Source organism: Dendrobates tinctorius, unplaced genomic scaffold (genome assembly GCF_039654945.1).
Source record: "Dendrobates tinctorius isolate UK_male_01 unplaced genomic scaffold, ASM3965494v1 ptg000186l, whole genome shotgun sequence".
NCBI classification, from domain to species: Eukaryota; Metazoa; Chordata; class Amphibia; order Anura; family Dendrobatidae; genus Dendrobates; species Dendrobates tinctorius.
In genome coordinates, this window is record NW_027361853.1 from 2,361,440 (window position 1) to 2,384,031 (window position 22,592).

Consider the following 22,592-nt stretch of genomic DNA (forward strand, 5'->3'; position numbering starts at 1 on the left):
TAGAAAATCTTTGGAGGGAGCTGAAACTCAATGTTGCCCAGCAACAACCCCAAAACCTGAAAGATCTGGAGAAGATGTGTATGTAGGAGTGGAACAAAATCCCTGCTGCACTGTATGTAACTTGGTCAAGAACTACAGGAAACGTCTGATCTCTGTAATTACAAACAAAGGTGTCTGTATCAAATACCGGGTGAGTCATAAAGGACGGACGTTTTTAAACTAAATCATAAAATCGTTAAATATTTATTAAATATAAATGTATTCACAGATTTGGTTACGTATACTAATAGCATTTGACAAATTCAAGTGTGGAAAACAACATCTGCCATGTGGTGGCCATTATCAGTGATGCATTTCCAAAGGCGTTCTTGGAAGTTGGCATCAACACGTTCCAACACAACTCTGTCGATTTGGGCAACTTCCACTCGAATAGCTTCCTTCAGTTCTTGTAATGATCGAGGCTTAAGCTTGTATACACGTGATTTGAGGTGACCCCATAAGTAATAATCGCACATGGACAGGTCTGGGGACCTAGGAGGCCAATTAATATCGCCAAACCTGGAAATGATGCGACCAGGGAAGAGAGGGCGAAGAACGTTCATTGTTGCTCCGGCTGTGTGGGCCGTTGCCCCATCTTGTTGAAACCACACACTAGAGATGGGGATATGTTGCCGTCGTAACTCAGGAACAAAGAAGTTATTTATCATGGCGATATAACGTTGTGAGTTCACGGTAACAGTATTGCCATTATCGCCTTCGAAAAAGTACGGACCGATCACGCCATATTTGCCTATAGCGCACCACACCGTTACCTTAGGGCTGTGCAGCGGTACGTGCCGTTCGTGGAGCCCCCGGTGGTCGTTTGTTCATTAGTGTACCTCGTGTACGGAGTGCTTCAACCCAACGTAGGATAGTGTTACGAGCGGGAACAGCTTGATTTCTGTGAATATTGAAATGACGCCGAAACTCACGCTGAACGGCTGTGATACACTCATTATTCTTGACAAAACTGTCGTACGCAAAAACGCGATGTTCTATCGTCCACGGCACCATAGCTTAAACTGAAGCTAAAATAAAAACAATGCTTTCACCTCACAAACATAACCCCGCCTCCCGCACATCTCTACCTCCACCTGGTGGTGAGTTATAGCCACTTCAAATACATCCGTCCTTTATGACTCACCCGGTATTAAGTTCTGGTTTTCTATTGTATCAAACTTTTTTAATACAATAAAATACAAACTAATTATTTACAAATCATACAAAGTGATTTGCTGGATTTGTTTTATTCTGTTTCTCACAGTTGAAGTGTACCTACGATAAAAATTACAGACCTCTCCATTCTTAATAGGTGGGAAAACATGCAAAATCAGCGGTGTATCAAATACTTATTTCTATGTCCTACATGCCCATATATGCGGCTTAGTAGGGTTGATTCTACTGACAAAGTCCCTTTAAAACTGCTTGCCAGAGGTTTCCTTTGTTGGACACAGTTCAGTGCTGTCTGTGTTTAGGTGATTAGAGTATTGTGTGTTTTATATTACTTACTAGAATACTCTTGTATTTGGATAGTATGATGCACCAACATACAGGAGCAGAGATCCCACCATCCTAAAACCTTGGGAATTATAAGTGGATTGGAAGGATGGGGTTAATTGCAGTTAAGCCTGGATTTTAAAGTTTTCAGCAGAGTAGGATTTAATTCACCACAGCTCATTTATTCCTGTTTCATTCCCTTTGTCCAAATCTCTCCAGGGTTCATTATCCTCGGTTGACATTTTAGTATTTTTATGTTACTTATTCGAAAGAAGATTTGTCTATTTGTGCTCTCGAAATAACGATGCTAACATTATTTAAGACAGCTGGGAATTAGATTCTTTCTGACAGTAAGGGAATCAATAGAGAATGACAGCAAACAATGCATGATGACATTTTCTATTATTTTTATTTATTTTTTTGCATATGAGCACAAGTACATCACTGATAAATCATAACATTTACAACCTTCTAGTATGAAGTAAAGCTTGGGGTATATTTTCATCCATGATTGCCAAGAAGACTTCTCAAACTAAACTTGTACAATACCCACTGATTTCTGTGTCTACCAGTAAGGTACACATACATCATAGCAAAAAAATGTGCTGGGTGCGATACTTACAGTAAATTAGGTTTTGCATTTGATAAACTCTTCCCTATAGTGCCAAGACGAGGTGCAGGCAGCCTTCTGGGCTATCATTTCTGAACAAAAAAAACACTTCGCTTTTAAGGGCCAAAGTAGGGCCACATTTTGGCCAAAGATCTCTAAGTTACTACATTATAGTGTAATGCAAGTGAATAAGGTCACATTGCAACACCTAATGTATGATGCCATGAAGAATGTCTATATGTCCGAAAAGTTTCATGTATCATTTATCTTTTGTATGTAGTAACCAATAAAGAGATCCTTTGGAGCAGAACGTCTGGCGCATTGGACTTTTTCATTTTTAAGCACCAAACAAGTCAAAAAAATCCAACGGAGTCCGGTTTTTGGGGAATTGCTTGTCGCAATACCCTAAGGCTCGCAATGTGACCCCATTCACCTGCATTATGCTGACATGTAGCAGCAGCATACAACAATCTTTGCTCATGCACGGCCAACATCGCCACATTGTCCCAACCTAAATTTATTCCTACAGCCAATTGAACGCCGAGTGGATTTTATTCGGATAACACAATGATGCTGGACATAGATGTATGGACATTACACACACAGACATAGCATGCAAGATGTTGCTGATGTTGGGACACATTGAAGCCCCAGCATTGGACACCAAGTCCTCCCTTGTCTTGTCCTTGTAACTCTTTATACAAAAATGGTCCTATCCTTTAAGATAGCTGTAAACCTATAACTATTTTGCTTTTCTACAATCATGCTTTCTCAGATCAGACATGTGTGTGTTTATTCACCAGTAGAGAGGTAGACCATACCTTTAAATCCAATATGGCTGGCTCTTGTTTCTGCAGTCGGTGAACAGTTTGGAGTTACCCATATATTTAAATTTCAGTGTATGGGCAACGTTAGCCCCTGTTCACATAATGCAGTCACAATTATTTTGCAGCAGTTTTTTTTTTTTTTTTTAAAGACAACTACTTTACTATATTCATGGAAAACTGCAGAAAAAAAACATACAGGAAGCGCATCTTTTGAACAAAACTCAAGGATAATTCTCAGTATAGATAAGCAGGCTAAATAGCTTTTGATCTAAATAATTTTGGTTCATGCTATGGTGAATAAATGCAATTACAGAGAATTTTGAGCCTTATTTCTTCACTTTAGTATCATAATGAAACCATAAAAACTTAATGAATGAATATGACTATTAACCTTGTGAGTGAAGACAGCCGCTCTGCTTTTTCTCAGCAGCCAGCAGACCTGGCACATACACTTTTTTGCCTGCCAGAAATTTGCTTTCATTGAATTCTTTAACAGATTTTTCCTTGATGTCCGCAATCTGCATAGGAGCAGCAGTCCATTTGCTTATGCTGGGCTGCAGGTTAACCACTGCTCATTGCACATCACAGCGGATCCTTTTTCTGTGCAGCCACAAAGCCTTTGTCAGAATGCTGAGTCTCAATTTTTGTCAGATAAGGCAGGTTGGAGAAATCCAAGTGTTATATTGCCATGGAAGTTTTTCATATAAATATTCTGATTTGAAAGATACATTTTAGAGTATATATTAAGGCTATGTTGCTTGTTTCTAAGCAGAACTAATACACCATAAAGCTATAATCATAAAAAATCTCTATAATAATTTAAAATACATTCTCGGAAATTAAACATCATGCAGTGTCTTTTAATATGCACATCAATATGCAGGAAAGACATCGCTCTTTCAGGAGATTCCATAAATGCAAAAAATATTTTATTGTTCCATACAAGTAGTTAATAGCAGCGTTTCAGCCTTCATAAAGACCAGGAAGGTCGAAAAGTTGCTACATATTAAGCCCTTAATAAAGAGCAGCAACGTTTCGACCCATCTTGTCTTTATCAAGGACTTGATAAGTAGCAAAGTTTTGACCTATCTAGTTTTTATCAAAGGCCTGATAAAGACAAACTAGATCGAAACATTGCTATTAACTTCTTATATGAAGCAATAAAAGATGGTTTGTATTTTTGAAACCTCCTGGAAATGCAATGTCTTTACTGCATATTTTTGTGGATTCCTTGGAAACCATTGGACTGTGTTGCTCCTGGTTACTTTGGGTGATCTGCAAGAACACAGATGGCATTATTCATATGCATGTCAGTCAAGCTAAAGATGCATCAATGGAAGGCCAGAAAGTTGTGATGGTCCAGATGTGACACAATGGTTGAAGAATATCGCCTTACTCATTCACCTTTAGGGTGAGTGCACACGTTGCAAAAAAAAAAAAAATGCAACATTTTTGAAAAAAAGCTGTGTTTTTTTCTTCTGGTTTTTTTTAATTAATTTGTTTGCAGGAATTGAACGGTAATGTTGACTATGAGTCCATAAATTACAAAATGCACTACAAACTGTTAAATTCATGGCATTTTTTTCTTCACACTTTTGACATGTTTTTTTTTTTGTTCCTGGTTCGTTTTCCTCAAATGCAGCATGTTCTAGGTGTGCCCTATTTTTCTTTCATTTTTATATAATCTTCTCAATTGGAAAATAAATCCATGAAGAAATGAATGTGTGCATAAAAAAAAAAAAAAAAAAAAAAAAAAAACACAAAAAAGCACTTGCAAAGCATGAAAAACAGCTAATAAAAGTCATAACAATTTTTTACAAGTCAGAGAAAAAAAAATATACAAAAAAATCTGTGAGAGTGAAGCCTGAAACACATTTTTGGGCCAAAATTTCTATGCTGATTTAATTTCAGATTACGGTAAATAGTGGTCAGGGCACCATTTCTCTTATACAATAGCACCAAATTCCCTGCATAGACAAACTAAAACGATAAAATTCTTGCTGCCTGCAACTGCCAATACAGAAAGCGTAGAAGCTTTTTGTATATTTTCTTATGATCACGTTAAGTGCATAAAGTATGTAAGTAAAGCTGTACAGGGACCCAAAACCAGATCATTTGACTACGCTGGGAATTTGGAGATCTATATCAGCTAAATAAAACTTCAACAACTATAATGCACATTAATAATTCAGCCCAAAACATTTTACATTAAATTTTATGTAATAAGAAAAATGTATTGTTATATACACAGTATATACACTGCTCAAAAAAAAAAAAATAAAGGGAACACTAGACACTCTTACTGAACAGACATATGGATGTTAGTGACCTTCCTATCATTTCTACCTGTTTATTCCATTGGCACTACAGCAGGAGAAATTGAATCACAATCAGTGTTGGTTTCACAGAAGTGTGACTGACTTGGAGTTACATTTTGTTGTTCCCATGTTCCCTTTATTTTTTTGAGCAGTATATAATATGCATATGCGATTCAATAGTTTTTAGAATAACAGAAATAAAATTACATGACTGCTCTCACATCTCCCAACTTATAAACAAATATGAGAGTGTTATTCTGACTCTTCCTGCTGGCTGTAAATCCCAAGCGTTCTAACTATCAGCTTCTTAAATAATTGTGTAACTTGTACTTACACCACCAGGCATTCGCAGTAGTTTTAACTCCACTGGCAATGCAACTGTAGAAAGACCAGGAGAAACGATGCTGATTTCTTCCAAAATCTTGTATTAGTTTACAATGGACAGTAGGTAAAAAGGAGTAATATTTACAGGGGAGTACACATGCATCTTGAGTAATGGCTGCTGTAGGCTAAACTGAAGAAGAGAGGAGCAACCCAATACAGCGCTCAGCTACAGGAGGGACATAGGGACAATTTTCTCACAGTCTTAATTCTACCTAGCAACAACAGGGAATTTTGCTGATTGGAGGAAACACTATCCACAGAGAAATATACATTACAGGTTGTTCCCATTCGTGGGACACAACAGGCGTATTGACATATAGTTGGCCTGACCTAGAAAAAAAACATGTTTTCAAATTAAAGCTATTTTATTTAACTTAATCACCTTTCAACTCTTTACATTTAATGCACTGATCAAAAAGTAATTCCAGTCCTTTGGAAAAAAAATGTATCCTCTTTTGCAAACCACAACTCCACAAAATCAATTACCATTTTGTTTATTGTAAATTTTCATCCTTGTCAATGATATTTTTGAGTTTCATGAAGCGATAATCAAATGGGGCCAAATGAGGAGAACATGGAGGCTGATCAACTAATTCCAAGCTGATTTCATTGAGGTTTTGTAGAGCTATACGAGACATGTGGGTGGGGGCATTATCCTCCAAAAACAAGACACCTTTGAAAAGTATTGGCTGAAATTGTAATCTTTACTTGACATGGTCAACTTTTCTTTACTCATAATTTCAGGATGATATAACCTTTTCTCCCAAACCTTTCTTGTCAAAGTTACCACCTGTTTTCATGGCAACATTATTTTCGTCTGCTATAAATATTCAAGGCCAACAATTTATCAATGCCTCCTCGTATAGGGGTTCTACCATGCAGCTCTTATATCGCCCATATACAGTGTTGGATAATCTGGAACAATCTTTTCCAGGAACGAGCCTTTTTCAATTATAGGTATGTCCAAACAGGCCGGCAATCTCTTGACAAACTAGCAAAATTGCTTGTTTTGCAGGTGAAATAATTTTTAAGCAAGCTTAAAAAATTATCACTCTCAGCAGCATATTGTGCTGCCTAATCCTGTGTTCCTCTGTCAGATGTTGGAAGGCAAAAAATGTCTAGAGATCTAGAAATGCAAATATCTAGAGAAACACTTGTGATTATCCAGGGCTGTGGCACATTAGCAGTAGATCCAGGAGAAATTAAAAAATTAATCACATTTTTGCCAAGTTTAATATTAATTATTTGTAAAAGGGATCACTTTAGTTAAAAAAAAAACTTTTTTATTTGCAGAACAGGGCAATAAACAATAAAGTTTATAGATCTATAAGAAAATATGTCCCCTATTTTCTGTGTAAAGTGTCTGTAATAAGGTCGAGCTTCAGGCCATAAGTAAAAAGCACTATACTGCCCTTCCCTAGAGAGACTCGCCTAGGTATGCTAGAGCAAAACTTAAATTAATGGTTATTTCCACTTTTACTCAGTTGAATCCTGTTCTTTTTTTTGTCCGCAGGGTCCGTGTATAGGTAACCAGCAGAGTTTGGCACACAGCAGACTGTGGGATGCAGTGGTCGGTTTTCTACATGTTTTTGCCAACATGCAGATGAAGCTGTCACAGGTAAAGAGATTGTTTGCAATAAATACTATAATTGTGTTTAAAGCGAGTGTTTCCCACACTCATGTCGTGTTGATTTACAGGAAGGGATGTCCAAAAATATTGCAAAGTAGTTATCAATTAACTCGTGTTCATGGACGGAAAATAATAATTTCCTAATATGACGAATAAAATATATTTCCCTTATCATTGCCAAACTCAGTAAATTTAGTGTAGCTTGTCAATCTTTCTAGATATTACATTCCCTTCCTTCCCTTCTGGGTTTTCTGCATGTCTTATGGCATATTGCAAAAACTACAATCTATCTGATACCAAACTAAGATCTGAAACCATAGGGAGATCTAAGCGATAGCTGCACAAGGTACACACATTGGAAGGACACCTGTTTAGCTATTATGACAAACAGTCCATGCAACCTCCAGGATATAGCCTCTTCATAGAGAAAGAGGACTTGAACTCTAACACTACCTGTTGGATGTAGTAATCCTGAAAGTCAATATCGATCCTTTAACAAGCCTTGCCACATGACTTGGAATAAGATGCCAAACCAGAAACTGTATGTGCAAGCATGTGTTATGGGGTGTTTGCCCATCCTCAGTGCAAAACAGGAGCTCTAATTTGGCTACGCAAAAAGTCTCTGAATGGGGTTTTTAAGGTGGATTGTTTCTACCAATCGCACATAGCCAGGCTGTTTGCATCCAGGAAAAGCAGATAAGTGCCATGATGCTTTCATACTGTTGCTGTAACTATAGTACATTACAGAAATTGTTGGGGGTCACTGATCAGATTGTGGCATATCATTGCAATATAGCATCCAATTCTTCAAAGCTTTTCAACAGAATTTTGGTGTAAAAAGCTTTGAAAAGTCACACAATTTTGGCGCAATGTCAGGCAGCGTTAAAAATTTGTGACTTTTGGCGTTCTCGCCACTTTTTTGGAGCTAGGGCAGGATGAAAGCATATCAAATTCATGACAATCAACTGCGTTCCTTAGCCACAAATCTTACTCCAGTCCTCATAATGGATTAAGATTTGTGGCGAGGTACACATGGAGGCAGGCTCTCTCCTCTTCCCAGAGGATGCATTTAGATTATACTTCCCCATCAAGACTGGTGATAAAAATGCTGGTCTTGATGAAACAGTGCCATAATGACTATTGTGAGACATTTCAGTAACTTAAATTAATTGCCACCTCTGATCCAGATCTAACCAATAAAACCTATAGGAATGCTTATTATTCAGACTTGAGGAATAAGCTGAATTGAGTCAAGCATACATAAGATACTAGAAATTAAGAAAAAAATGGAATGTATTTTCGTTTTTAATCTTTAAAGGTAGTGAGTTGTAAAGTTTCCTCACCCTGGAGAGAGGCTTCTTTGTGACTCATGGAATAATTTGCTAATTGGAACATGTATATCTGATTTGTGGGATAATTACAGTGCAAGAAAAAACTGCACTTTGGTTCAAGTCTTTTGCAAAACATTAATGACCCCCTTTAAGGCAACTCATCAACTAGTTTCCCTTGGGGCTTCACGTTCCCTGTATTGTCATGATTATTCAGTTATTATGATAACTTGTCTTTACTTTCCATTCATGAACCCAATTATTTACTGAATAAACAGTATAAGACACAGCGTGTCAAATAGAGGGTCAATATAGTGTGTTTGACTTTTCTAGTGTTATGTAAGTTAACATGAATAAGAGAACCTGTTATCAGGTCCTATGTTGCTCCCCTGAGTGTACTATTTTTTTGTTGTTTTTTCTTCTTTTTTAAAATTCTCCATATGGTTCAAGAGATATGGACCTAAGATGGAGATGCTCAATGAGTGATAATGCGTATCATCTTAAAGACACGTCCCAGATAATCCTTTGAGACATGCCCCATTGTTAAACACCAGAAAAAGGCTTATATCTCTGGAACCATATGGCGGAATATAGAAAAACAAAAACAGAATACTCAGGCAAGCAGTGGGAGTAAAATATTAATTAGGATTTTACACTTAAATTACATTAAAGAGACTGTCAGTAAGATCAACCCTCTTAAGTTGTCGATATGGGCATGTAGGTTATAGAAAGTTAATTAAAATGATATCTTGATATATGTGATGTGATGTCTTATTCCAGAGAAATCCACATGTTTCCTAATATACAAGTGAGATGTTAAGATCTATGGACCGGACATAGATGTCCTTGAGAATCTGCCTAAGAGATTATTTTAAATGAAAGGAGACGTTACCAGTGTGAAACATGTAATGACTGACAGTCTGCTCTCCTGATCTGTATATCACACTGGTAAACCCCCTTTTCATTTAAAATAATCTCTGGAGGCAGATACTCTGGGAGATCTATGTCCAGCCCGTAGATCTTAACAGTGAATTTATATGTTAGAAAAAACGTGGATTTCTCTGGAATAAGACATCAGATCATAGATGTTAAAGTATCATTTTATTCAGCTCCCTATGACCCGTGTGCACATATAGACAGCATAGGATGGTTGATTCTACTGACAGATTCCCTTTAAGGTGAGCAGTGGTCTTCGATTTATAAGCTGTTCATTATAAACTTTTTTTTTTCTTTCAGGATTCAAGCCAGATTGAACTCCTTAAAGAACTTCTGGATCTCCTTCAAGACATGGTGGTCATGCTGCTTTCCCTTCTAGAAGGTGGAGTTGTTTTATATTATAATTACATCTTTAGCTCCAAACATAACAGTTCAGTTTACATCCTGCTTGCAGCTTCCCTTTTAAAAGGTTTTTCCTTTCCCGGTACTCCCACCGATGGCTCACATTCAATCCAGCTCAGAGATATTTGAGCAAGAAAAAAAAATGTACACTATTTATCATGCACAGATTATTTTGTTTGTGCCTTATAACAGTGTAAGCTAGATGGCACAGGTAGTTTAAAGGGAACCTGACTCTTTGGAAAATTATATTTACCCACAGATGTGGGGTTAATCTGTAGGTAGAGTACCAAATGCTGCCCTGCCACCTTATTTAAAGTACATCTATTGGAAGAAAATGAACTTATACTGTATATTCCCATGAGCCGCCGGCTTTCAGTCATGGGGCAGGCATGGTGAGTATACAGTCACCACTCACAGCACTCCTTGCCATACTTTGAGCAGCGGCTGAAAGTAGCCCAGCATTTTGAAAGTTTGCACTCCAGTGTATCTGTGGAGAGCGAGCTGACAGTATAGTGAGCGGTGCTGTTAGCAGTAACTGTAGTCTCTCCATGCCCACCCACGTGATTGAAAGCTGGCAGTTCCCATGAGTAGATAACTTAATTTTCTCCAGATATCTGCACTTACAATGCTGCTCAGCTGCTTTACTAACCTGTAGACTGACCACATATCTGAAGATACATATCATGTTATGGGGTGATAGGTTCCCTTTAAGTAAGGAAGAGTTGAGTAATAAATCTGAAGGCTAGCTTTAGAATAGTTTGCATGTGTAAACAGATAAGAAATGGTAAAACCTTCAGGCTTGTAGTGCTATTTGTACACCATTCCACTGTGGGTCTGTTATGTGTTCATCATAATGCCTCTATTGCTGGCAGTTGCTTGTCATAACTCAATTCCCTCAAATCCAATAACTCATAAGATGCTGAACACCAAATTATGGATTTAAGGCCAGCTGTCTTTTCTGCGGAAGATGAATAAAAATCCTTCCTTATTAGCATTATGCTAACTATATTTGCATATGCTTTGCATTTTAATTTCTTTTCCCCTCTGAAAAAAATATATGTAGAAAAAAAGAAATGAAGCAGAAAAAAAATGGAAGGGACTGATTTGGAGGACATTTCATGTATCTGATACATAGAAAATATGGGGTCATCCAAAATGCTAAAGAATAAAACAAGATGTTTGATTCCTATTGATGCCATTTACATTGAAATGTAACAGACTTTCTTTAGTGACTGTGTTCACCTTACTGTATAAAAAGTGAAAATATGATAGATACCTGTCCTGTATATGAACACAGAAAACCTCATAAGAAAATTTAAAAATTCTGATTGTGCCTTCATGGGATTGATGATTAAGGTATAATACCGTAGTGGTTCAGAAAGGTGCTCCCAATTACAAAGAGTGTGTCTCTCGTTTTGGAGGACCTCCATGGTTTCAATTTACAACTCTTTGAGGTTGATAGATTTCGATCAGAAGGACAACCTGAAAGTAGGTTTTCTTTGATGGAACCGCTCAACAAAAAAAACATTGTCAAAACAGGAAAACTATTTTAATATAAGAAAAAGGAGTGCAATTGTGTGTTGAGAAGTAGGGAATTTTTTATTGTTTTAATTTTATTGTTTTTTATTTATGTTACAGGCAATGTAGTAAATGGGACTATTGGAAAACAAATGGTTGACACTTTAGTGGAGTCATCAAGTAATGTTGAAATGATACTAAAATTCTTTGATATGTTCCTGAAGTTGAAGGATCTAACCAGCTCTGATGCATTTAAGGAATATGACCCAGAAGGAAAGGGTATTATTTCAAAAAAAGAGTTCCAAAAAGCAATGGAGGGACAAAAACAATATGCTCAGTCAGAAACTGAGTTTCTACTCTCTTGTGCGGAAGCAGATGAAAATGATATGTTTAACTATGTGGAGTTTGTAGACCGATTCCATGAACCAGCTAAAGACATTGGTTTCAATGTGGCTGTTTTGTTGACCAATCTCTCGGAGCACATGCCAAATGACTCTCGGCTCCAGTGTTTGTTAGATCCTGCAAACAGTGTTCTGAACTACTTCTCTCCATACTTGGGACGTATAGAAATAATGGGTGGTGCAAAAAGAATAGAGAGGGTGTATTTTGAGATCAGCGAATCAAGCCGAACACAATGGGAGAAACCTCAAGTCAAGGAGTCCAAGAGGCAATTTATATTTGATGTCGTAAATGAAGGTGGAGAACAGGAAAAGATGGAACTATTTGTTAACTTTTGTGAGGATACAATTTTTGAGATGCAGTTGGCGTCTCAGATATCCGAGTCAGATGCAGCTGACAGACCTGAAGAAGAGGAAGAAGAAGAACCGCATCATATGATTGAAGTTGGTGAAGAGGATGAAGAAGAGCAGTCTCTAGAATCATCATCTGCTTTTATTGTAGCTTGCACAGCGCTGAGGAAAAATATGTCAAATTTCTTCAAAATGTTAACCTTGAAGAACATTGGTAAACAGTTTCGGAAAGTGAAAAAGATGACTGTCAAGGAATTAGTAAAAGTCTTCTTCACATTTTTTTGGACGCTGTTTGTTGGTTTGTTCCAATTTGTGTTTACAATAATATGGGGAATATTCCAGATTCTTTGGAGCACAGTATTTGGAGGTGGCTTAGTTGAAGGGGCCAAAAACATTAAAGTAACCAAAATATTAGGAGACATGCCCGACCCTACACAATTTGGAATCCACGATGATGTCTTGGAAGCTGAAAAAGCAGATTCATCTGAACACTCCTCATCTGCAGAATTAGCACAGCTTGTTAAAGGAGACAAGGGAGATATGGATATGCCTGATATTTTTGGCATTTCTGCTAAGAAAGAAGGTTCTAAGCATGGTGCAGAAATTGGTCTTGGTGATTTCACAGAAAATGTAAGCACAGAGAATACAACCAGTCTGGAGAGTGCTGTACATAAAAAGAGAAAAGCTCTTGTAAGTAGCTTCATTTTTCTTATTTCTATGACTTGTTTCCATGTGTACGCCACTTTGGGCAATCATTTTATTGATTTACATAAGTGATATTGTTAAGGTAATATATTAACATGATAGTACAGCAGTATATCCATGAGTATTGTACATTTTTTTAGGGGTCAAAATACCTTTTTGGAAATAAAAACAGAAAGCACATCTGTATTTTAAAAACATTGTAAAAGGCTCTCTATTTCATATAATCTTCCTTATATGCCATGGTGGGGTAAATGTAGCTAAAAAATTAAGTCCTCTCAGCTATGGAGGACTTGAGGTGTCCACGCAAACCAGTAGACGTATATTGACTTGCTTCCCTATGGCGACTGTATCAAGGACAGCTCACATGGTATGGTTTGGAGTATAACTTTGTATCCTATTTCTGTGATCTTATGATAACCTATTAGCACTTTTTACAAAGTTCACCATGACTTATACTAAAATCTTTACAAGTTTAGTAAGAGTGGATATGTCAGTAAACCTTTTACTACTCTCATTAAATTATTTCCTTATTTCCTCTGTTCGCCTCCCTTGTGCAATATCAAGGGAAAAATACAAAAATCTAATAAGGCAGCATCTCTAGAAAACAGTTTTGCGCCTTTCATAAGCTTCTTGGATGTTGCATTGAAGTTGGAATTCGCAGTCTTTTCTCCTCCCCATTGTCTAGAAGCGTTAATGAAGCAAGCCTCGCTAGTTAGTTATGCATGTTAGTTGGCAGATGCTCTGTTGTGCTGCCTGAAGGCAACAGTTAATGTCTATCTTAATTTTAATATCTACATTTCTAATGTGACGTTTAACAGTTAAGAGCGTTATCATGAAATACAAATCACTGTACATTGTGCCGGATGGCGCGGAGAGAGATTGGAAACTAGACATCTTGTATCAGAAGGGACATGCAACTGTAAAGGCCAGAGAATTCCGAAGACCCTGCTTTCTATTAATTAATGTTTCAGCTTTGGGGGAACATTATCAAACAAGCAATTTACTGGCTATAACAAGCATTAAGAAATTGGGCCAAGGTCACACAGTATAATTATAATAGCATTGAGTAGATATCTGATGTGGAACTGCGATGCTCATTTTGTGTTAGATAACGACAGCAATTAATGCTTAGACAGGGCAGGCTTTATGTAATTATGGGACATGATGCTGAATTGTTGCAGCAGTTGTACATCAGATTCTTCTGCTAGTTGCACCCAGGACTATAAAAGTGATCATTCTTATACATGGCAGAATTCATTTTATGTGTTGGTGGAAAAATACACAAAGTTGTTTAATGTCTCAATAACAAGGAAATAAGTAACCTTGGGCAATAGTTTGGGCTACTGATCTCAAAAGTTGTGAAAAATTAAATTCGGCACACCCAGTTCAGATGCAAGAAAAAAAAATTAGAATCAATTTTGTTGATGTTTGAATAAATCCACTGATTGATGTTTCAGACCTTCATTAGAAGCAAAGAAAAGATTCTGAAACCACATACATTATCTCGGGCTCTTGAGGACGACAGAAAAGGATCACGTACACCTGAGCAGTGGAGTATTAATATGTCCAAATAGGGTGCTGGGGATACGCACTACCGTGCAGAGAATAATGTGCCTTATTCTCTGCACAGTAGTGCGTATCCCCAGCGCCCTATTTGGACATATTAATACTCCACTGCTCAGGTGTACGTGATCCTTTTCTGTCGTCCTCAAGAGCCCGAGATAATGTATGTGGTTTCAGAATATTTTCTTTTCAAATTGTTTCTGATGAAGGCCTGATTGTGTGGCTGAAACGTGTTCGATCAGTGGATGTATTCAAACGTCAATAAAATTGATTCTAAGTAGTATCCTAATCGTGCACCCCTATTTATTGGAGTGCCGCGTAGCCTCTTTTTTGTACTGATCTCAAAACTTAGAGATAAGGAAATTGATTCACAGCGACTATATCAGTTGTCCATGACCACCTAAATGGAGCCTTGAGAACCGACTCTTACCTGCCGGCATCCCTGTCGCCTCTTCTCATTAGTGGGCTGATGCAAAGCCATGCGTGCATCGTGCTGCAGTGATGATGTCATGCCGGGCCTAGAAATCAGAAAAGGTGTTGGGGATTCCGGCAGGTAGGAAGCAGTATGAAGGGCTCCTGTCTGGCTGCCACGGACTGTTGACATGGTCACTTACTCCAGGTCCTGTGAATCGATTCTCTCACCTATAATCATAACCTATAGATCCTAGCTTTGATCCATAATATTCCAACATCTTGCATGGCACATATTACCCTTATCCACAAGGCATGTGCATGGATCCCATATAGTGAGTCCATACATTGCTATATTATAGAACCGTAGGTGATTCATGTGCTGCTCTATGGGGCCTCCATAAAACACCACATTCTTCTGTAGCTCAATATAGCTCAGCATATGGTGCCACAGTTTTTATTCATGGATTAAAATCCCTGTATGAAATATTAGTGGGATTTGTAACAAAAATAAGGCACCAGTGAGAGCTGATGGACAGAGAATTACTTGTTTCAGTCTGGTACTGTTAGTTTCTTGTTTTCCCACATACCAATAGTCTACTGTAACAGGTAGATGGTAATTATTATCTTCTGCATGCTTTTCCCATAGATGTGCTAATACAAGGACCAATAGGAAAACTCACATGTCAGCTCACATACATCCTGGAGTATAGGAGCTCAAACTCTCTCTTCTTCTGCCCATATATTGCAGATTACTGGTGGCTTTCCATGCATTCCATATAAATGAGGATGGGGCATGTTAGATTTAAACATGGTAGACCCTTTTGTATTGCCCAGAGTTAAGCAGCTGTTAGGGTGAAAAAATGTGGAAATGATGTAGTAGCAAACTGGTTACTAGTGTTAACAAAGCATCACATTTTACCCAAATTGTAGCCGAAGCACATAAATCCATTTCATTCAGGTCTTAACACATCTAGTTGTGTATTTGACAGCTGGTTCACAGCGCGGTTCCTTGTAAAATGTAGATTGTATATTATAGACCCAATCATTTTCACACAATAAATCTGCAGAAATCCTGTATTGCCTCATTCTCTGCTCCCTACTGTTCAGAATATATGGTACCACAGAAATGCCAGCGTAAAAGAGTAAATGCCTCCAGTGGCGATCAATACGGGAATATTTTATGGGGAAGAAATATAATAGGTTTTTTGCTTGAAAACATTTGTATCATTACATGTGTGGGCAGATTGAACAATAATTGATTTTTTTATAACTCTAATTTAATATTCATTTGCAGGCTATTATGACCTGATTATGCTCTGCATGCAAAAACTAATGGGTTTTATGCGTCTTGTATAGTGGCGGTAGCTTTTAGGTTCTATAAAGACACAACATTGGTGTTAGCATAATTATGATTCCCTGTGTGAGAGGCTTTAGTATAGCAGATTGGTCTGAGCTCCAATTTGCAGTTGCCTAATGTTAGTTATTTAACTATTTTATTTTGTTTTTCACATTTATTTTTTTTTTTTTAGAGACATTTTACTTTTTTATATTAAATGTAATGGATTAACTTAGCTTTCGATGTAGCAGTACATTTTGTGATGTAAACATGTCATTAGTCTGAAGGCAGAGGTATTTTAAGTTCAAAGCCTTAAAAGGAGCCTGTCATCCCCAATATGCTAATTAAACCAATTATATGTAGGGGATTTAGACCTTATAAAAATTAGGCTTGCATTATACATTTTAGTGGTTTAGTTGCCAGAAAAAAAGATTATTTTGTATACAGACAAGATTACTTCAGTGCACCCATGGAGTGGCTAAGGGCTCAGGGAAAAATGGATTAGAAAAATAATGACGTGCATGAAATTCCTGTATAATTTTCAACTCAGTTCTTTAACATGTACAATTGGCTTGTGATGGTAGCGTTATATTATAGACTTAGGCTCCGATTTGGCAGCTCACCAGCGATCATGTAGCGACACACCAGCAATCCTGACAAGATCATATCGTCGTCGGGATCGGTGGTGAGTCGCTATGTGTGACGGGGCCCTTACTCTACTCGGGCAATGTAGTAAGATTTGTCATGAATTTGACAAGCAGGGTTGCCACACCCCTATCTCGCACCAACCCCACCCACTTTGTTGACATCTGGCGAAAATGTTGTGAGAAAGTGGAAAAATTTAAGAACAATTTCATGTGGCGCCAAAACTTTTCACCTTTTCAAAGCTGTTTACACCAGAATTATGTCATAAAAACTTTGATTAATCAAGCCTTTAAACTATTTTACCTGCAAAATGTTGTCCCAAAACTCCAAAGTCACATACATAGTTCACAGAGATGTGCAATTTTTTTTTATTCAAATTCACCGTCTTCAATAAACATTTCCCAAAAAATTGATTCAGGGGAGGGATTTGTAGAACACTGTGACAAACTGATAAGGTCACTGTCAGAGGTAACATCATCATGCTGTGACTGAGATGTTCCATTTATTCCATAAAATATGCTTTCTTTCCTCCCACTAATACACCTGCCAGAGGCAAAGCAGCAGCACTAGTGATGTTTTTATAACTTCCTATCCCTATAACTAGCGACATCCACTCCCCATGCAGATAGGCAAATTGTTTAATTTGCCAGGTACAGTGTATTCCAGAAAATTCAACTCAGATTTAAGTCGATTCCTTTATCTTTAATGGCTCATGATATTTAGTGACTTTTAAGAATTACAGCAATATTACAGCTAAATCTGCTTGCTTGGGTCATAATCTAGAGAAACACAGATTTCTTTTAATGTTGCACATATGCAGTGTACAAATTATTGACATTTTTACCATCTAAATCATCATAAAAGCCCAATAGCCAGCATTCCTTTCTCAGCAGCGGCCACACAACACTTTGACGGTAATTCAGTTCTATTCAATAACTCAGAGACCAGGGGACAGTAGGTAATTATGTAAACTAGGGTGGATATGTAGTGGGAAAAGGAACTGCATGTCTCTGCTCGCTAGTCATTAAAGCTCAGCTTATTTATCACAGTGTGTGATTTGTGTGTCAAGCAATACAGGCTTTGCCTTGTTTTTCCACAAATCTTATATTCTATTACATCAAAGATGGGCAATTATCTCTGTATTCTGAACTCTGAGGCCAAACATGAGGTTTACAGACCAAGGTGTCTTCTCCCCATTTCGCAAAAAAAATAAACAAAAAACCCTGCTACATATAATTATAAGTGATAGTAACAGAATATAGTTTTTTTTTTTATTTCACTGCATTTATCATACTGTACACACTATATCAGAGACGGATATATTAATGGTGTAACCTGTGCAGCCACATATAAATGACTTTATGGATGACTATTGGCTGTGCATTATATTTTATAGATGACTATGGGCTGTGCATTACACTTTATAGATGACTGTGGGCTGTGCACTACACTTTATAGATGACTATGGGCTGTGCGTTTTACTTTATAGATGACTATGGGCTGTGCATTATACTTTATGGAGGACTGTTGACTGTGCATTAGACTTTATGGATGACCATGGTCTGTGCATTATACTACATAGATGACTATGGGCTGTGTATTATACTTTATAGATGACTATGGGCTGTGCGTTTTACTTTATAGATGACTATGGGCTGTGTATTATACTTTATGGAGGACTGTTGACTGTGCATTAGACTTTATGGATGACCATGGTCTGTGCATTATACTACATAGATGACTATGGGCTGTGTATTATACTTTATAGATGACTATGGGCTGTGCGTTTTACTTTATAGATGACTATGGGCTGTGTATTATACTTTATGGAGGACTGTTGACTGTGCATTAGACTTTATGGAGGACTATGGGCTGTGTATTATACTTTATAGATGACTATGGGCTGTGCGTTATACTTTATGGATGACTATGAGCTGTGCATTATACTTTATAGATGACTATGGGCTGTGCATTTTATTTTAGAAAGGACTATGGGCTGTGTATTATACTTTATGGGGGACTGTTGACTGTGCATTACACTTTATGGATGACTATGGGCTGTGCGTTATACTTTATGGAGGACTATGGGCTGTGCATTACACTTTATAGATTACTATGGGCTGTGCATTACACTTTATAGATTACTATGGGCTGTGCATTTTATTTTAGAAAGGACTATGGGCTGTGTATTATACTTTATGGGGGACTGTTGACTGTGCATTACACTTTATGGATGACTATGGGCTGTGCATTACACTTTATGGATGACTATGGGCTGTGCATTACACTTTATGGATGACTATGGGCTGTGCATTACACTTTATGGATGACTATGGGCTGTGCATTACACTTTATGGATGACTATGGGCTGTGCATTACACTTTATGGATGACTATGGGCTGTGCATTACACTTTATGGATGACTATGGGCTGTGCGTTATACTTTATGGATGACTATGGGCTGTGCGTTATACTTTATGGAGGACTATGGGCTGTGCGTTATACTTTATGGAGGACTATGGGCTGTGCGTTATACTTTATGGAGGACTATGGGCTGTGCGTTATACTTTATGGAGGACTATGGGCTGTGCGTTATACTTTATGGAGGACTATGGGCTGTGCGTTATACTTTATGGAGGACTATGGGCTGTGCGTTATACTTTATGGAGGACTATGGGCTGTGCGTTATACTTTATGGAGGACTATGGGCTGTGCGTTATACTTTATGGAGGACTATGGGCTGTGCGTTATACTTTATGGAGGACTATGGGCTGTGCGTTATACTTTATGGAGGACTATGGGCTGTGCGTTATACTTTATGGAGGACTATGGGCTGTGCGTTATACTTTATGGAGGACTATGGGCTGTGCGTTATACTTTATGGAGGACTATGGGCTGTGCGTTATACTTTATGGAGGACTATGGGCTGTGCGTTATACTTTATGGAGGACTATGGGCTGTGCGTTATACTTTATGGAGGACTATGGGCTGTGCATTACACTTTATGGAGGACTATGGGCTGTGCATTACACTTTATGGAGGACTATGGGCTGTGCATTACACTTTATGGAGGACTATGGGCTGTGCATTACACTTTATGGAGGACTATGGGCTGTGCATTACACTTTATGGATGACTATGGGCTGTGCATTATACTACATGGATGAATATGGGCTGTGCATTATACTTTATGCATGACTATGGGCTGTGTATTATACTTTATGGAGAACTGTTGACTGTGCATTAAACTTTATGGATGACTATGGGCTGTGCATTACACTTTATAGATGACTATGGACTGTGCATTAAACTTTATGGAGGACTAAGGGCTGTGCGTTATACATTATGGATGACTATGGGCTGTGCATTACACTTTATAGATGACTATGGACTGTGCATTAAACTTTATGGAGGACTATGGGCTGTGCGTTATACATTATGGATGACTATGGGCTGTGCATTATATTTTAGAAAGGACTATGGGCTGTGTATTATACTTTATGGGGGACTGTTGACTGTGCATTAGACTTTATGGAGGACTATGGGCTGTGTATTATACTTTATAGATGACTATGGGCTGTGCGTTATACTTTATGGATGACTATGAGCTGTGCATTATACTACATGGATGACTATGTGCTGTGCATTACACTTTATAGATGACTATGGGCTGTGCATTTTATTTTAGAAAGGACTATGGGCTGTGTATTATACTTTATGGGGGACTGTTGACTGTGCATTACACTTTATAGATGACTATGGGCTGTGCATTTTATTTTAGAAAGGACTATGGGCTGTGTATTATACTTTATGGGGGACTGTTGACTGTGCATTACACTTTATGGATGACTATGGGCTGTGCGTTATACTTTATGGAGGACTATGGGCTGTGCATTACACTTTATAGATTACTATGGGCTGTGCATTACACTTTATAGATTACTATGGGCTGTGCATTTTATTTTAGAAAGGACTATGGGCTGTGTATTATACTTTATGGGGGACTGTTGACTGTGCATTACACTTTATGGATGACTATGGGCTGTGCATTACACTTTATAGAGGACTATGGGCTGTGCATTATACTTTATGGAGGACTATGGGCTGTGCGTTATACTTTATGGAGGACTATGGGCTGTGCGTTACACTTTATGGAGGACTATGGGCTGTGCATTACACTTTATGGAGGACTATGGGCTGTGCATTACACTTTATGGAGGACTATGGGCTGTGCATTACACTTTATAGATGACTATGGGCTGTGCATTACACTTTATAGATGACTATGGGCTGTGCGTTATACTTTATGGATGACTATGGGCTGTGCATTATACTACATGGATGACTATGGCCTGTGCATTACACTTTATAGATAACTATGGGCTGTGCATTATACTACATGGATGACTATGGGCTGTGCATTATACTTTATGGATGACTATGGGCTGTGCATTATATTTTAGAAAGGACTATGGGCTGTGTATTATACTTTATGTGGGACTGTTGACTGTGCATTACACTTTATGGATGACTATGGGCTGTGCATTACACTTTATAGAGGACTATGGGCTGTGCATTATACTTTATGGATGACTATGGGCTGTGCGTTATACTTTATGGATGACTATGGGCTGTGCGTTATACTTTATGGAGGACTATGGGCTGTGCATTACACTTTATGGAGGACTATGGGCTGTGCATTACACTTTATGGAGGACTATGGGCTGTGCATTACACTTTATAGAGGACTATGGGCTGTGCATTATACTTTATGGATGACTATGGGCTGTGCGTTATACTTTATGGAGGACTATGGGCTGTGCGTTATACTTTATGGAGGACTATGGGCTGTGCGTTATACTTTATGGAGGACTATGGGCTGTGCGTTATACTTTATGGAGGACTATGGGCTGTGCGTTATACTTTATGGAGGACTATGGGCTGTGCGTTATACTTTATGGAGGACTATGGGCTGTGCGTTATACTTTATGGAGGACTATGGGCTGTGCGTTATACTTTATGGAGGACTCTGGGCTGTGCATTATACTACATGGATGACTATGGCCTGTGCATTACACTTTATAGATGACTATGGGCTGTGCATTATACTACATGGATGACTATGGGCTGTGCATTATGCTACATGGATGACTATGGGCTGTGCATTATACTACATGGATGACTATGGGCTGTGCATTATACTACATGGATGACTATGGGCTGTGCATTACACTTTATAGAGGACTATGGGCTGTGCATTACACTTTATAGATGACTATGGGCTGTGCGTTATACTTTATGGATGACTATGGGCTGTGCATTATACTACATGGATGACTATGGGCTGTGCATTATACTTTATGGAGGACTGTTGACTGTGCATTAAACTTTATGGAGGACTATGGGCTGTGCGTTATACTTTATGAATGACTCTGGGCTGTGCATTATACTTTATGGATGACTATGGGCTGTGCATTATACTACATGGATGACTATGGGCTGTGCATTATACTTTATAGATGACTATGGGCTGTGCATTATACTACATGGATGACTATGGGCTGTGCATTATACTACATGGATGACTATGGGCTGTGCATTATACTACATGGATGACTATGGGCTGTGCATTATACTACATGGATGACTATGGGCTGTGCATTATACTACATGGATGACTATGGGCTGTGC

General features: G+C 38.1%; 1 protein-coding gene across 1 annotated transcript in view; it reads left to right on the forward strand.

Moving 5' to 3' along the window:
• The window catches only part of RYR3 (ryanodine receptor 3), an 869,465-nt gene that overhangs the window by 768,923 nt on the left and 77,950 nt on the right, over positions 1-22,592 (forward strand). The window contains exons 87-89 of the mRNA XM_073552155.1: positions 7,189-7,293; positions 9,870-9,951; positions 11,610-12,928. Of these exons, the coding sequence (XP_073408256.1) occupies positions 7,189-7,293; positions 9,870-9,951; positions 11,610-12,928 (1,506 nt within the window). The remainder of the gene's footprint in view (positions 1-7,188; positions 7,294-9,869; positions 9,952-11,609; positions 12,929-22,592) is intronic.